The following is a 17,864-nucleotide window of genomic DNA, read 5'->3' on the forward strand; positions in this document are numbered from 1 at the left end:
CTGGTGTGAATGAATGAAAATTACACCTTTTTTGGGGGTGGGGTTCAGGTCAGCAAAGAATGTATTTTTTGGTGTGCCACAGAATTTCAGTAATGTGTGCCATGAAATTAAAAAGGTTGAAAATTACTGAGCTAAACCAACATAGATAGGATGGTTAGTTACTTGCCTTTAACACTTCTCAGAGCGTGGTCTGTGGGCCAGCATCTCGGCCATCACCAGGAGCTTTTTGGAAATGCAGAATCTCAGGCCCACCTCTAAGTTACTCAATCAGAATGATTTTTAACAAGGTCTTCAGCAGGTTTAGGGGCAGCTTTGATTGGAGAAAACGTGAAGTCAACTGTAAGATTTCTCGAGAACTTCCACCCTTAAATCAGGGAGCCCAGGGATTTGGCAGGAGGGTTTGAATTTGCAGCTGACTCCACTGATGGGCCTCATTTCTTGATCTTTCATCATTTGTTACTGGATGGGGAATGGGCCCAGAGTAGGTCGGCCTGGGGCCAGCTGTAATGGGCTCTTTTGGTAGAAAAGATTTCACAACGTGAGTCCGAGTGATTTTGAGAGTACGTTTACTACAGCTGGGGACAGTGCAATGAAGAAAATGCTTAGGATAGAAAAAGCAACAGGAGAGAGCCTGAGCACAGTTGCTTTGAAGTTAGAGAAAACGGGGCCTTGGAGACAGGTTTAGGGGGTCAGCCTGTGACAAGCTGCAGCTGCCCAGTGCTCCCCTGGTTGCACGTCTCTTGGGGACACTTAGAGTAAGAGAGAATGGTATGGGCGTGCCCTAAAGCGTGTCCCTGGGTCCTTTGTCTTGAGGCTTTTTATCTTTCTCTAGCCCGTGGGAATCTAGAGGAGGTCTAAACAGAATATTCATTGGCTTTCTAGGTGTGTCATTCAATATGTTGATTCATCATAATATGCATAAAAAGGAGTTAGAGTTATTTTCTGGTTTCATTTTTAAAGACTGGCCGTCATTGGAAAGGGACCAGGAGTGAGTCCAGTCTGTTCCTGGAGGGTCTGGAATGTGTAAACTTACTTGCTTCCAAATAAAAACTTGTGATTCATTAGCTGGCTGTAAATTGCTCAAATTGTTTGACCTTGTTGAATTTTTCTGTTTCATTTTCCTTATTCCACTTGTGAAGAAATTTCGTTAGCTTCTTACTCTCCTCAGTTCTGGCATTGCTGATTCTGGCCCTGAATAAAGCTCTTCATATTCTGCTCATGGTTGAGAAAGTGAAGTGGTGACCAATAGCATGACTTTGTGGGGGCCATCGTCTACACTCAGCTGCCTGACAGGCTCTTGAGTCTCCTCCCCTTTTCCCGTGCTCCGACCTCGCCCCACAGTGACACTCCTGAAATTCTAGTGGCTGTTTCACCATTTCTGAAGTAGTTTCAAACCATGTTGCCTGTGAAGAACCTTTCCTGCAGCCTTGATGTCATACCCTTCCATCTTTTCAGAGTCTGCTCAATTCAAACACTTGGTTTGTTGTCTACTTAGTTTTTAACCGTTTAGAGGACCTGCTGGTCTAGTTCCTTGGTATCCCTCTTGTTTAAGACGGTGCCCAATCCACTGTGCATTTAGTACATGTTAAACAAATGAGTGCTGAACTTTTACTGAAAACTAGTCTCTCGTTCTGAGTTTCTTTTTAATGATATCTCCATTATTGTTGGTGGTGGGTGTTTTCTGCTACCTTGTCTTCTAGATTGCTGATTTGATCTGCTGTATCTAATCTTCTGTTAATTACCTCTACTGTATTTTTCATTTTAGTTATAGTTTATTGCATTTATGACTTTTATGGTTTCTCTGTCTTTGTTGAGGGTCTGAGTTCATCTGTTCTTCCCATAAGTTTATTGAACATCCTGTAACCAGTGTTTTGAGCTCTGTGTCTGGTAGATTGTCTCTTGTTTGTCTCCATATTGTCTAGTAACTAGACTCTAGTTCCTTTTCTGGCGTTTTGTCTTGTTCTTTCATTTGGGACATGTTTCATGTTTCTTTGTGTCCTCATTTTGGCTGACTTCTGGTGTTTGTTTCTATGTATTAGGTAGAGCTTCTATGTCTCAGACTTGGTGAGTGAACTAGTTAATGTAGTACATATCCTATGGGGCCTGGTGACACAGTCTCCCTGTTCACCTGAGCCGGGTGTTCCATGAGTGTCCCTTGTGTGGGATGTGCGTGCCCTCCTATTTTCATTGAGCCCTGATGGCTGTTGGCACGTCAGTGGGTGTGATTGAACCTCAAGCTGACTGGCTGTGAGGGCTGTCCGTGACTGCATGGAGAAGCTGTTGTGTCCAGGCTGACCCAGTGGGGCAGGATTTGCCTTCACCAGGGCTCTGGAGCCGGCCAAGTTCACCCTTTGGGTGTGTCCTTTGTGGAGCTGGTTGGGTGGTACGCTGGTGTTGTCTGAGCCAGCCACTAGGTGTATGGGTCTGCGAGGGGCTCTGGTGCAGGCCAGGGTCAGCCACCATTTGTGCCTAGCCTGGGCCACCTAATGGGAGCTACAAAGTGACCTGTGGTTGGCTGCCACTTGTGCTGGAAGGCACCTGAGAGGAGGCTGTGCTGTGAACAGAGGCCAGCTGCCACTAGTGCCAGGCTTGAGACCCTTTGGTTGGCACCACAATGTTTGTTGAGGCCATCTGTCACTTGTGCCAGGTTTGTGGCCAGTTAGTTGAAGTTACGTTCCAGGCCAGCACTAGCTGCAACTCATACCTGGCTTGGGGCCACAGGCTTATGAGAATTACAATGCAAGTTGACACTGGTTGCTGCTTGTGCTGAGTTTGGGGCCACTTACAAGAGGTAGTACAGCACAGGGAGTAGAGGCACTAATATTGTAATAACTGTGTACAGTGCCGGGGGTACTGGAAGTACCAGGGGGAACACTTCGTAAAGTATATGATTTTCTAACCATTGTGTTATACACCTGGAACTAATCATAGTATTGAATGAAACAAAAAAAGTAACGGCCAGCCATAGCTTGTTTGGTGTTTGTGGACCTTTGAGAGATTTTAGGAAAATCTGCAGCAAGAGCTGTGGCAGGCTACCTGTGTGGCAAGTGGCAGGGGCCAGGCGTGTGACTTGAGTGGGACAGGGTCTCGGGGAATCACTGGGGCGGGGCAAATGTTAGTCGTGTTATTGCAGCATTTAGATTTGCACCTGCTGCACCCTGCGTGAGGCGTGCTCAACAAAGGAGCAGTGGTGCCTCCAGCGCTCTGTCCCGCCCGGCTCCTCCAGCTCTCACCCTGAAGCCCTCAGTTCTGTTCCTCCCACGTGTCCCTGGTGCTCTTCCAGCTGCCACCCCTGCACTGGAGCCCAGTCTGTGAGGAGCGAGGAGTCTGAGTGAGCACGTTTTTGCCTGGGCCCCTTGAGGGGACCATCTAGGCCTCCAGCAGTGCCCTGTCTGTCGCAGTCGCCACCCCCACTGGTTTTACAGCTCCGTGTTACGGGGTCTCCTCTTCCAGCACAGGTGTCCTGGCATAGGGAGCCAGGTGGGGCGGGGACACTTCCCTCCTTAGGGGGACCTTCGCAGCCCAGATATGCCTCCCATTTCTTACTTGTCACACTGTGGGTGCGGGACCAGCCTGTTCTGTCTCTGCCCCCCCTGCCAGTCTCCCTGTGGCTTCCTTAAACCCTTAGTTACCAATGTTCAGCTAGTCTGCGTGCGGGTGGTTCTCAGTGATGGTTCTTCTGTAATTGTGATTTTGATGGGGTCCTGGGGGGCAGCAAGCACAGCATTTACCTACTCCACCATCTTGACCTGGGTTTGAATTTTAATTTTACACCTTTCTTATTTCCCAAGTGTTAAAAAAATTTGGGGTGGGGAAACAATTTGGTTAAAATACCTCTTTGTTTTTTTGTGTTTTTTTTTAAAGTTTTACTGAGAAATGACTCACATACTATACAATTCATCCATTTAAAGTATGCAATTCTGGCCCTGGCCAGGTGGTTAAGTGGATAGCGTTGTCCCATGTACCAAGGTTGTTGGTTTGATCCCCATCAGGGCATGTATGAGAAGCAGTCAATGAGTGCACAACTAAATGGGACCACTAACTGGAACAACGAATTGATGTTTCTCCCTCCCATTCTTCCTCCCTCCCTCCCTCCTATTCTTCCTCCTTCTTGCCCATTCTTCCTCCCTCCTTCCCTCCCTCCCTCTTTCCCTCCTTCCCATTCCTCCTCCCTCCCTCCTTCCCTCTCATTCCTCCTCTTCCCTCCCTCCCTCCGTCCCATTCTTCCTTCCTCTTTCTCTCTCTCAAATCAATGGAAAAATTAAAGTTTAAGATTTTTAGTATACACAGATATGTGCATCCAATGCCAAAATTTTAGATTATTTTTCATCACCTCAGACAGAAACCCTGTACCATTGAACTACCACCTTTTGTCCCTTATCCCCAATCCAAAGTATCTACTAAGTCTGTTCCAGACTTTTCATATAAATGGAATCATATAATGTATGGTGACTGGCTTCTTTGACATAGCATGTTTTCCAAGTTCATTCATATTGTAGCATGTATCAATACTTCATTTCTTTTTTTTTTTTAATTTTAATTTTTTTAATTTTTATTTATTTATTTTTACAGGGACAGAGAGAGTCAGAGAGAGGGATAGATAGGGACAGACAGACAGGAACGGTGAGAGATGAGAAGCATCAATCATCAGTTTTTCGTTGGGACTCCTTAGTTGTTCATTGATTGCTTTCTCATATGTGCCTTGACCGTGGGCCTTCGGCAGACCAAGTAACCCCTTGCTCGAGCCAGCGACCTTGGGTCCAAGCTGGTGAGCTTTTTTTGGCTTAAGCCAGATGAGCCTGCGCTCAAGCTGGCGACCTCGGGGTCTCGAACCTGGGTCCTTCCACATCCCAGTCTGACGCTCTATTCACTGCGCCACCACCTGGTCAGGCAATACTTCATTTCTTAAAAAATACATTTCATTCCTTTTTATGGCATAGTAATATTCCATATATGGATATACCATGTTTTCTTTGTTCATTAGTTAATGGACATTTTATTGTTTCTACTTTGTAACTGTGTGGATAATATGGCTATAAATATTTGTGTACAAGTTTTTGTATGGAAATACATTTCTATTTTTTCTGGATACATACCTAGGAATAGAATTGCTGAATCATATGAAAAATCCCTATTTTTTTTGTCTCAATTAGAATATGTATGCATGTATGTGTATATTTATTTGTGAATACTCTTACTAAGTTTTATTTCAGTTCAGAAAGAAAGCATTATCTTAGCATAGAAGGAAGTAGTTATTACAATTTCTTTTAAAAATAATTATATTTCATTATATGTATTAAAAATTGGTTTTAGCCTTCATGCAGGATGCTGTGTTCTCTGCTCCTTTGTGAATGTCTGTGGCTGTTAACTGGTTATGCTCATGATGATGATTGGATTGACCCCACGGACATGCTGAACTATGATGCTGCTTCAGGAACAATGAGAAAATCTCAGGTACTAAAAAAATGCACATGTGTGTAAGACCTTATCAGTGCTATGATGGAAACAGTCTACTTTTGTTGGTGTTCACTCAGCACTATGAGTCATGTATCATGATTAGCAATCATACAGAATCTTTCATGATACTCTTAGTCAAAGATTATTTCAACCCCACCTGGTTATTTCTGTTTTGAATTTGAATGTAAAGCCATCAGATAGCAAACTAGTTTGATTTTAGTTCTTAGCTTGTATATAAATTGGAGACTTTTTGGGTGATTCAGTATGATTGAAGAATATAACAAGCAAAGTCAGAAAAAATGAAGTTAAAATTTTAGTCTTCATTAATAATAGACTATTTTTGCAACTTAACTAAAGAAATAAAATCTTTCTCTACTTTGCGTTAGGTGAAATATGGTATATCAGAGAAAAACGAGGTCAATCAAGACCTGTCACGTGCTGATGAATTGTCGGAATGTTACAGCAGACTTGATTCTTTAACTCATAAGGTTAGATTTTTTTCACTCATGGATTTTATATTATTTATAGTATGTTAAGTTTTTCTCTTTCTCTGTTTGCTAACATTGTTTTTGTTTCTACATACTGTACAATTGATATAATATATACAGTTGACCCTTGAACAGGATGGGAGTTCGGGGCACCAACCCTTTACACGGTTGAAATTCTCTGTATAACTTTTGGCTCCTCCAAAGTGTTAACTATTATAACATACCATTGACCAGAAGCCTTCTGAAAACAGTCAATTTATATGTATTTTGTATGTTATATGTATTGTATACTATATCCTTACAATAAAGTAAGCTAGAGAAAAGAAAATGTTATTGAAATCATAAGGAAGAGAAAATACATTTATAGTACAAAATGTATTCTTTTTTCTTTTTTTTTTTTCAGTGAGAGAGGGGAGGCGGATACAGACTCCCACATGTGCCCCCACCAGGATCCACCTGGCAAGCCCACCTGGGGTGTTGCTCCATTGCTCAGCAACAAAGCTCTTCTTTGTGCCTCAGGCGGAGGCCATGGAGCCATCCTCAGTGCCCGGGGCCAACTTGCTCCAATCGAGCCATGGCTGCAGGAGGGGGTTAGGGAGAAAGAGAAGTGAGAAGGGGCAGGGTGGAGAAGCAGATAAGCTCTGCTGTGTGCCCTGACCGGGAATCGAACCTGAGACATCACACGCCAGGCTGGTGCTCTATCACTGAGTCAACTGGCCAGGGCCACAGAATGTATTTATTGAAAAAATCTGAGTATAAGTGGACCTGCACAGTTCAAACCCATGTTATCCAGGGGTCAACTGTGTACTATTTTTTCTTTAGTTACCCTGGTCTTGTTTTTTTTTTTTTTATTTTTTTTTATTTTTATTTATTTTTTTTTTACAGAGACAGAGAGTCAGAGAGAGGGATAGACAGGGACAGACAGACAGGAACAGAGAGATGAGAAGCATCAATCACTAGTATTTCGTTGCACGTTGCGACAACTTAGTTGTTCATTGATTGCTTTCTCATATGTGCCTTGACCGCGGGCCTTCAGCAGACCGAGTAACCCCTTTGCTCGAGCCAATGACCTTGGGTCCAAGCTGGTGAGCTTTACTCAAACTAGATGAGCCCGTGCTCAAGCTGGCGACCTTGGGGTCTCGAACCTGGGGCCTCTGCAGCATCCCAGTCCGATGCTCTATCCACTGCACCACTGCCTGGTCAGGTGTTACCCTGGTCTTTTCTTAAAAGTAGTTCTTTTATTTTTCCTGTAATATTTATCTCATGTTGTAATTATCAAACTGAAAATTTCTTGGGACAAGTTATATGTTTTATTCTTTTATTTTTTCTTCTTTAGTGAGAGAGACAAAGACAGACAGGAAAGGGGAGAAATGAGAAGCATCAACTCATAGTTGTGGCACTTTAGTTGTTCATTGATTGCTTCTCATGCGTGCCTTTGCATGTGATGGGAGGAGGGCTCCAGCCGAGCCAGTGACTCTTTGCTCAAGCCAGTGACCTTGGGCTCAAGCCAGCGACCTTTGGGCTCAAGTCGCTGGCTTGAGCAGGAACCTTGTCTACATGATCCCAGAGCTCACCAGCTTGAGCAAGAGGATACTGGCACGGTCCTGGTCAAGGCACGAATGAGAAGCAATCTGTGCCCAATGAAGTGAAAGCAACTACAAATTGATGCTTCTAACCCTCCCTTCCTGTCTCTTTCTCTCTCTCTCTCTCAAAAAAAAATTCATTGTTTCTCTTAAAGAGAAATTTTCTTTTTTTCATTTAAAGGTTTATAAACCTTGCTTGAAAGCAGTGGAAACTGCCACACGACTTCTCTAAAGTGTCCCATCCTGAGTTTGTACTCATTACTATCTTCTGTATCATTAGGCCCGTTTCCATGTTCAGCTCAACTCATGGTACACAGTCATTTAAAAAGTAAAAATTGTCTGACCGGGCGGTGGTGCAGTGGATAGAGCGTCAGACTGGGATGTGGAGGACCCAGGTTCGAGACCCTGAGGTCGCCAGCTTGAGTGCAGGCTCATCTGGTTTGAGCAAGGCTCACCAGCTTGAACCCAACCAAGGTTACTGGCTCGAGCAAGGGCTCACTTGATCTGCTATAGTCCCCCTCTGGTCAAGGCACATATGAGAAATCAATCAAAGAACAACTAAGGAGCTGCAACGAAGAATTGGATGTTTCTCGTCTCTCTCCCTTCCTGTCTGTCTGTTCCTATTTGCCCCTCTCTTTGACTCTGTCTCTGTCACACAAAAATAAAAAAATCAACATAGAAAACCCAGTTAAAAAATAAAAATTGCTAGCCCTGGCCAGATAGCTCAGTTGATTAGAGCTTTGCCCTGAAGCGGAGGTTGCCAGTTCAATCCCCAGTCAGGGCACATACAGGAACAGGTCTATGTTCCTGTCTCTCTCCCCTGCCTCTTCCTGTCTATAAAATCAATTAAAAAAATACTTTATTTTTAATTGCTTATCACTGGCCCTGGCTGGTTGGCTCAGTGATAGAGCATTGGCCTGGCGTGTGGATGTCCTGGGTTCGATTCCCTGTCAGGGCACACAGGAGAAGCGCCCATCTGCTTCTTCCCCCTTCCCCCCTCCTTTCTCATTATCTCTCTCTTCCCCTCCTGCAGCCAAGCCTCCATTGGAGCAAAATCAGCCAGGGTGCTGAGGATGGCTCCATGGCTCTGCCTCAGGCACTAGAATGGCTCAGGTTGCAACAGAGCATTGCCCCAGATGGGCAGAGCATCGCCCACTGGTGGGCTTACCAGCCGGATCCCGGTCGGGGCGCATGCGGGAGTCTGTCTGTCTGCCTCCCCACTTCTCACTTCAGAAATATACAAAAAATAATAAAATTGCTTATCACAAGGTCTAATGTCTGTAAGATAGGCCTTGCCCTCAGTCGGTGGCTTGACCACTGTGGTGTTTGTACAGCTACGTTCAGAGGACATCTGTTCTAATGAAGATTGATGTGAAGCGTTGTCATGTGGAGGACACTGTGGCGAAGCCATGGTTCCTGACTTCCCGAAGTGTCCCGTGTAGTAGGGGATGGTCAGTCATTGACAGGAGACGCTAATACAAGGCCGGAAGTAATGTGCACATTCAAGAATTTCTTTGCTGTGTCTTTCTGGCTTCGTCCTGTCTTTGTTTCTTTTTGTCTCTTCATATATCTTCCTCCCTTCCTTCCTTTTTCTCCTTCCCTTCTTACTGTCTGTCATTACAAAGAGAGAGACTGGTCCAGGTGTGCTTATCCACTCCGCTGCCCTCTTGCTTTATGATCTTCAGCTGTAAAATTGCTGAAAGCCAGGGCAGTGCTGGATGCGTGCTCCTCGTTTGTTGCCTGCTTGCTGTTTGCAGAGAGAGCCCACAGGCAGCAGACAAGCTCTGCGTTTTAATGCACACTTGATAAAAATAAGCAGCACCTTACCTTGCTGTCTCCATGGGGCCACTCGGTTAGAGACTTGATCCTTATATTAAACTTGTTGCTAACTGTTGATTTTCTTTTTTTGTGATTGCAGATTGATGCATGTGAAAACAAAAAGAGGAAAGACTATGAAATTCGAAGCAATTCTATTTTTAGGAGATACTTAAATAAGATTTTAATTGAAGCTGAGAAACTTGGACTTGTGAGTATTGGTGGAGTGATACTAATCAGTGTGGAGGGATATTTTCATTATTAATTTCAGGTTACATAAAGCAGTGATAGAGCATCATTGGTGCTTTAGCAGAGAGTAGCTGCCTGACTTTTTTTCAGAACCCATTTGTGCAGGATGCAGCAGCCCGCTATGCAGAGGTCTGGTGGAAGGCCATGCAGACCACTCCTTTATTCTGGTCCACTGGGCTTTACTTGTTCAACTCTATGCACTGCTGAACCACTTAGTTGAATTGGGGGTGGGTGGTGGTTTATATTTGCTATTTGAACCATATCAAACAGTTGGACACTTACTAAACTCCCGACTTGGTAAGGATTTGTTTTGACCCTTACTTGTTTTTGTTTGTTTGTTTGTTTTATTTTTAGCGAAAGAGAGGGAGACAGGCAGGGAGAGAGATGGGAAGCATCAACTCATAGTTGTGGCACTTTAGTTGTTCATTGATTGCTTCTCATACGTGCCTTGATGGGGGGAGGGGGGCCCCAGACAAGTCACTGACTTTGGGCTTCAGCCAGCAACCTCGGGCTTAAAGCCAGTGACCATGGGGTCATGTTGATCCTGCGCTCAAGCTGGTGAGCCCGCGCTCAAGCCAGATGAGTCCACTCTGAACCTGCTGGCCTTTGGGTTTCGAACCCGGGACCTCGGCTTCCTAGGCCGACTATTCACTGCGCCACCACCAGTTAGGCCACCATTATATTTTTAAATAGGTTTTTAATTTCTTGCTCGCTCTCCTTCCAGCACCCCATGATGCATATGTGGGTGTACTTGATCCCAGAGGCTCCTTACACTGTCCTCAATGCTTTTGGAGCTTGTCTTTCGGCTGTTCTGATTGGGTGTTTTCTGCTTTCTTATGTTCCGAATCACTGCTCTGATTCCTGGCGTCCTCTACCCTGTTGATTCCCTGAAAATTACTCCTCATGTCAGTTAATGTATCCTTTATCTCTGACTGGACCTTTTTTTTCAAGTAAACTTTTCCAATTTATTTACTGATCGGTTGATTTTAGAGGGAGAGGAAGGGGGAGAGAGACACTGATTTGCTGTTCCACTTATTTATGCACTCATTGGTTGATTCTTGTATGTGCTCGGACCAGGGATTGACCTGCAAATATGGCATATTGGGATGACACTAACCAAGTGAGCTACCTGGCCAGGGTCTGGCTGGTTCTTTTTTATGCTGTTGAGGTTCTCACTAAGTTCGTTGAGCATTCTTATAACTAATGTTTGAAACGCTGCATCTAGTAGATTGCTTGTCTCCATTTTGTTAGTTCTTTTTCTGGAGTTCTCTTCTTTCATTAGGGACATGTTTCTTGTTCTTCTCATTTACATCCTCCCTGTGTTTGTTTCTGTGTATTAGGTAGAGCTGCTGCCTCTCCCAGGCTTTGTGGAGTGGCCTAATGTCGGTGTTCTGTAGGGTCCAGTGGCACCTACAGCCCCCTGGATCACCCAGGCTGAGCATTTGAGGGCTGTCCCCCCGACCGTGTGCACTGTGTACCCCCTTCTCTTGTAGTTGAGCCCTGACTGCTGTGGCACGTCAGTGGGAGGGATTTACCTCCAGGCTGATGAGCTGCGAGGACTGGCTCCGGCCACCTCCCAGCCCCTCTCACTGCGCGGAGGACCAGCTGTGCAGGAGCCAGGAGCCAGGAGCCCCGCCCCCAGAGCAGGATTTCCTGCAGCAGGGCTCTGCTTCCCACTGAGTCTGCCCTGAGCGTGTCAGTTGTGGTGGTCGGGTGTTGGTGCTTCAGGGTGGTCTGTAGCTGTCCACTAGGTGCCCTGGCTCTGGGGCCTCCGGGAAGGTACAGGCCAAGGTCAGCCACCACCTGTGTTCTGTGGGCCACTCAGCTTGAGCTACAGAATGATCTGCAGGCAGCTGCTACTCGTGCTGGGCGCGGAGGTGCCCAGGCGAGGCCAAGCTGTGGCCCAAGGCTGCTGCTGCCAGTGCCGGGATGGGGCCACTTAGCAGAGGCAGGGTGCACGCTGAGGCCAGATGTTTGTGTGAGAGATTTTAGGAAAATCTGAGGCAGGGGTCAAGACTGGCCATTCCTATTAAAAAGCCACCAGAAACAGCTTGGGCGGGCCTGCGATTTGGTGGGGCGGGGCCTCAAAATCGCCAGAGCGGGGCAGACTGTGAGCCAAGTTGATGGAGTCTCAGCTGTGGTGCCCCCCTGCCATCTCTGTGGAGGGAAGAGGTCATCAAAGGAACACTGACCTCTGCCAGAACTTCTGCCTGGGAGCAAGCTGCCCCCTACCCCCAGCTTTTGCCTTGATGCCGGACAATTCAGTTCTTCCTCGCATGTCTCTGGTGCTTTTCAAGCTGCTGCCCAGTGCTGGAGCTCAGGGGAAGTGAGTCCGAGTAGGTCCATGAGTAGGTCCACGAGCGGGCCCTTTCAGAGGAGCTCCTGGGACTCCAGCAGCCTCCGTTCCCTCAGCCTCAGTCCCTGCTGGTTTTCACAGCCAGACATTGTGGGGACTTCTCTTCCTGGCACTGGAACCCTGGGCTGCGAGGCCTGGTGTGAGGTTGGGACCCTCACTCCTCAGGGGAGGACCTCTGCAGCTGAGTGAGATATCCTCCCGATTTTTATCTGACCCACGTGGGTGTGAGAGCAGCCCACCCGCCCCTTCTACCAGACTCGATGCGGCTTCTTCTTTAACTCCCTAGTTGTAGGACTGCCATTCAGCCAGGTGTCAGGTGGTTCTGAAAGATCGTGGTTCTGTACTTGTCATTTTGTTTGTGAACTAATTATATATTTAGTTCTAAATTGGCTTTCACCTTAAAATGTTTCACTGAGTAATATAGTAAAATTCTCTTTCCTATTGTTTGTTTTTTGGCAACTTTAATTTAGCCTGATGAAAATAAAGATGATATGCATTATGATGCTGAGATTATCCTTAAAAGACAGACCTTGATAGAAATACGGAAGTTTCTCAGTGGAGAAGACTGGAAGTCGGGTGCCTTGGATGATGCACTGAGTGATATTTTAATTAATTTTAAGTTTCATGATTTTGAAGCATGGAAATGGCGCTTTGAAGATTCCTTTGGTGTGGATCCATATAGTGTGTTTATGGTAAGCTGGGCTGGGGGGCGTGATGCACAGGTTTTGGGTTATTTAAACTTCACCATGATTATGTTGAGAACCTGTACTAAGTCACTCATACTGTGCTGGTGACCTTGCAGCAAAATGGCACAAACGGTTTTGCGTATTTGAGTCCGGGTTTGTTGCTGGCGGCCTGAGGGTCACGCGGCTGCGCTGCTGTTTCCCAGGTGCTCCTGTGTCTGCTCTGCCTCGTGGGCTTGGTGGCCACCGAGCTGTGGACCTACGTGCGCTGGTACACGCAGCTGAGACGTGCCTTGGGCGTCAGTGTGCTCCTCAGCTTTGGATGGAACTGGATATATTTGTACAAGGTATTAATTATGTGGGAGCTCTTAAAGTTTTAAAATGTTATTTCATAAAAAATAAAAAGAGATCACCCTTTAGAACTAGAGCATGACTTGCCTCCGATGAGGCAGTGGGTGGGCATGGGGAGAGGGCCATGGGCAAGCGCTTGGCTGTAGCCAGTTTGGGGCCTTGACTAGTTAGTGGGGAAGAAAGTTCATTCTGATATTCATGATTCTAAAATTTAATTCTTTTAAAATTGGGATCATGCTGAACCTTAACCCTAACTATAAACCCCAAGGGGGCGGGGCCTGCTCTATGTAGACATGTAAGGAAACGGCGCTGTTCCTGTCCAAGGAGCGTAAGCACTGCGGGAAAGTCTAGCTCTTTCTAGCGCGGCGAGTCTGATGAACTTAAAATATAAATGAATTCATCTGATAAAATTGTGATTTTTTTTTTTTAAACCTTTTGCTCTAAGTTCCATACCTTCTACACTGGCAATCATTTACAAATTGAAGGAAGGAAGGTTTTTGGTTGAATATTGTTATCTCACTGATTTCCCCTGGGGCCTTAATATATAAAAGTTACATTATTTGTGCTGAAAACCATTCAAAGCGAAACACCGTTTTACCATGAAATAAGAAGTAGTCATTTAACATGTAACTGTACGTTGAGGGCATGATATGAACGATATTTGAACTAAATTTTTAAAGCTATTTAGTGACAAAGTTTTCCCTCCTCGTTGTAATTACTTACAGAGAAGGCAGTTGACGTCTTTATCTGTACTTTTTGCATTAAAACCATGATTTTTTTTTTTTTTTTTCATTTTCCCGAAGCTGGAAACGGGGACCGGGATCCACCCGGCACGCCCACCAGGGAGCGATGCTCTGCCCCTCTGAGGCATCACTCTGTATCCAGAGCCATTCTAGCACCTGAAGCAGAGGCCACAGAGCCATCCTCAGTGCCCGGGCCATCTTTGCTCCAATGGAGCCTCGGCTGCGGGAGGGGAAGAGAGAGACAGAGAGGAAGGAGAGGGGGAGGGGTGGAGAAGCAGATGGGCGCTTCTCCTGTGTGCCCTGGCCAGGAATCGAACCCGGGACTCCTGCACACCAGGCCGATGCTCTACCACTGAGCCAACCGGCCAGGGCCAAAACCATGATTTGCCATGAGCTGAGAATAGTTACTCTTTAGAAATAACAGATGTATTTTTTTGTATTAAAATTTTTTAAACAACCTGGTATCTGAACTAAGGTGTTTTGGGTGGAGATGTAAGCACTGTTCTCAGCAGTTCACGGTGCCCTTTTGATGTTGGTCAGCTGGCCTTCGCACAGCATCAGGCCGAAGTGGCCAAGATGGAGCCATTCAGCAACGTGTGCGTGGAGAAGATGGACTGGGCCGGAAGTCTCTGGGGTAAGGTGCGGCTGGCCCGCGGGGCCTCATTTTGAATAGAATTTCTGAGAATGATAAAATATTAAAAATAACAAAGAATGATAAAATGCCAGAAGGAGTCTTTCCATGACTGGATCATTAATATCAGACGAATATGCAAGGAGACTCCTAGATTTCAATGCTAAATCAAGGAAAAGTCCACAGCAAGAGATGTCTTCTTTAGCCTTACCCAAATATCTACTCTCTGCAAGTTTCCTGAGTGGTGTTTCCACTACTGTTCCCAAATTATCATTATTAATAATAAATTACTATTTTTCGACTCTTTGTTATGACTTGATTTTTTTATTACATTTATTGGGGTGACATCTGTTAATAACATTATATTGTTTCTAAGTGTACAGTTCTGTGATGTTTTATTGGTATATGCATTGTGTGTTTATCACCTGAAGTCAGATCTTCCATCACCATGTATCTGGCCCCCTTTACTCTTAACTAACCCTGTAAAGGAAAAAAGGCCTTTATTACGGCAGCGTCTGATAATTTCCAAGTATAGATGGTGAAGAGAAGTAAATTACCTTAAAATTAATAGCTTGGATCAGTAAGAATGCTTATAATTAACCCAGATTTCTGACTTTTGTGCTTTATGTGTATAAATGGAATGATTTATGTTTGGGTGACATTTTTCTCAGCTTGTCAGTATGATGACATGGAGATGTAAAAGTGCAAAAAGTCACCGTATCCGAGTGGCATCTTGACTTACTACTCCTTTAGGGTAGCCTAAATTACCAGAGAACACTGATTGTATTTATGGATAATACGTAAGTTTAATTCTCATGGTTATATTTGGGGATTCTGTTCTCTGCTGGCCCTTGATATATATACAGGGGGGAGCAAAACAGTTATAATAATAATAATACTACAAAATAATACAAAAATAAACTCTGTGTACTCAGAGTAAACCTACGTTTGCCACCCCTGGGTATCGTGTATTTTAATTATATTAAAGTACTATATGTCTTGACTGTGTTTCCTAATCTTATTTTCTGGATTGGGATGGGAAGATAAATGGAAAGGGGTTTTTAGAGTTGTTAAATAAACATGTATTTATATTTTTCTTAAAATGAGGAAAATATTAAAAATATTTACCAGGGTTTTGATTTATAAAGCCAAACTACCAAGCTAATAAGCAGCATCTAAAATTTTTTTAATATAAATGGAAAGGGGTTTTTAGAGTTGTTAAATAAACATGTATTTATATTTTTCTTAAAATGAGGAAAATATTAAAAATATTTACCAGGGTTTTGATTTATAAAGCCAAACTACCAAGCTAATAAGCAGCATCTAAAATTTTTTTAATATAAAATAAAAGCTTTAGGTTTCAGACCAGTGGGTTTGAGTTCGCGTGACGTCACAGGGAAGGCATGAAACTGCATTCGCTGACTGATGGTATCTGTCTTCCTCCGATGGACTGTGCCCACTCTGTCCATAGCGTGTCCAGCACATTTGAGGTCCTAAGTATAAGTTTATTAAAGAAGTGAATCTATGTATATGAATTAATATCCACTTAGACTTAATCTTATATTGACTTATGAAATCTTACATTGTAGCTTTACTATATTTTTTAATTCATGTTTAAAGACACTTTATAAATAAATGCAAGTCCATGATGACCTATCCAGAATAGAATTTCAACAGATTCTATAATTATGGTGTCCAAAATTGTTTCTTTGAACGCTATGGAAACTAAACCAACCTAGCCTTGCCTCCTGGCTCCAAGGATAACTAAAGGCCTCCTCCGGGCCAGGCTAGTATGTAATATAAGCCCGAGTTAGAAAAATGGGGAGAACTAATGTTCTACTTTGTTTATAAAATAAGGAAAGAACTGACTTTTAAGTTGAAATTTTATTGAGGTTACTGTAGACTCACAGGTAGTTATTAAGAAATACTATAGAGAGATCCTGTGTGCCCTTCCCCCATTTCCCCAGGGGTAGCATCTTGCCCAGCTATGCCCAACAGTGACTGACACAGACCACTGGTCTTATTCAGAGTCCCAGTTTCATATGGATTCATGTGTGTGTGTAAAGAACAGCTTTCAAATTGTTACCTTTTAGAAATCTTTATATAACATATTTTATCTGCATAAGACTTGTAGAATTTGAATGGATTTGGGACAGAAGATGAAAAAGTTTTTAAATTGGCATTACAGGACACATATTTGTGAATTTATTCTCAGTGATACTGACTGTTTTTAGTTTTGTCTGAAATTGATTGGTGGTGGTGAGGGTAAAACCAAAGCATTGTCTTATTTGGGAATGAAATGCAGCTTTTTACAAACATCTCGGTGTTTTTGTCTGTTTCTCCAAATAGAATGGTTTAGAAGCTCAGTGACCTTTAAGGATGACCCATGCCAGAAATACTATGAGCTCTTGTTAGTCAACCCTGTTTGGTTGGTCCCACCGACAAAGGTAAGGAATGTATTTTATAAAAATTACTTATACAAAATAAGTCAAAAATCCCTTAAATATATAAAAAAATTGTTTTTAAGAATTATCTAATAAACCTTTGTCCTAGAAAAAAAGTACTTCCGTTACACAGTGATTTTCACATTTTTAAAAGCATATGACAGCATTTTAACTTATGTAACATAACTTCAGTGCCCAGTGAATTTTGGAACATATGTGCCTCCATCCTCTGGGTGAAAAATAATGAAGTTGCTTTTACCTTTTCTAGGCATTTGCTGTGACGTTTACCAACTTTGTCACGGAGCCGTTGAAGCACATTGGAAAAGGAACTGGCGAATTTATCAAAGAGCTCATGAAGGAGATCCCGGTGATGCTGCAGGTGCCCGTGCTGGCCATCATGGCCGTGGCCGTCCTGGTGAGTGCACCCCGCTGACCGTCACAGCACTTGCGGAACCAAGACTTCCGTGAAGCCTAATAAACAGGTTAAGTCACGCCTACAGGTATGAAAGGATGACTTTTAGGTGGTACGGCTTTATTTATATATTACTTCCACTTGTGTTCCTCTGAGCAAGGATGTGGTGCTCCGGTTGGATTGTTGATGCCATGGCAGTGATTTAAAATAAGAGCTTCCGCCCTGGCCAGGTGGCTCAGTTGGTTAGAGCAGCATCCTGGTACACAAAGGTCACGGGTTTGATCCCCGGTCAGGCATGTACAGAAACAGATCAGTGTTTCTGTCTGTCTCTTTCTTCATCTTTCTCTAAAATCAATCAATGAATTTTTTTCTTTTAAAGATTTTATTGATTGATTTTACAGGGAGAGGGTGGTGGGATGAGTAGTTGCTTCACTCAGCTGCTCATTGGTTGCTTGTCAGATGTGCCTTGACCGGGCAAGCGCAGGATTTAGACCAGTGATGTCAGTGTTTCAGGCTGGCGCTCTATCTACTGGGCCACCACATGCAATAATAAATTTTAAAAATTAAATTAAAAAAGACCATGTAAAGAACCTTAATGGTTCTTTGCGCTCAGTGAATTAGTGCACACGAAGTCAGTCATTCGTGTCCTCTG

The 17,864-nt window shown here is 44.0% G+C and overlaps 1 protein-coding gene across 4 annotated transcripts in view; it reads left to right on the top strand.

Moving 5' to 3' along the window:
* CLCC1 (chloride channel CLIC like 1) overlaps nucleotides 1-17,864 on the top strand; it is a 28,486-nt gene that overhangs the window by 2,004 nt on the left and 8,618 nt on the right. For all 4 annotated transcript variants that reach the window (XM_066353344.1, XM_066353346.1, XM_066353345.1 and 1 more), the window contains exons 2-9: nucleotides 5,314-5,454; nucleotides 5,844-5,945; nucleotides 9,447-9,554; nucleotides 12,419-12,640; nucleotides 12,838-12,978; nucleotides 14,266-14,359; nucleotides 16,706-16,803; nucleotides 17,069-17,215. In XM_066353344.1, the coding sequence (XP_066209441.1) occupies nucleotides 5,326-5,454; nucleotides 5,844-5,945; nucleotides 9,447-9,554; nucleotides 12,419-12,640; nucleotides 12,838-12,978; nucleotides 14,266-14,359; nucleotides 16,706-16,803; nucleotides 17,069-17,215 (1,041 nt within the window). In that variant the 5' untranslated portion in view covers nucleotides 5,314-5,325. The remainder of the gene's footprint in view (nucleotides 1-5,313; nucleotides 5,455-5,843; nucleotides 5,946-9,446; nucleotides 9,555-12,418; nucleotides 12,641-12,837; nucleotides 12,979-14,265; nucleotides 14,360-16,705; nucleotides 16,804-17,068; nucleotides 17,216-17,864) is intronic.

The sequence above is a fragment of the Saccopteryx leptura genome, chromosome 11, assembly GCF_036850995.1.
Source record: "Saccopteryx leptura isolate mSacLep1 chromosome 11, mSacLep1_pri_phased_curated, whole genome shotgun sequence".
In the NCBI taxonomy this organism is placed as follows: Eukaryota; Metazoa; Chordata; class Mammalia; order Chiroptera; family Emballonuridae; genus Saccopteryx; species Saccopteryx leptura.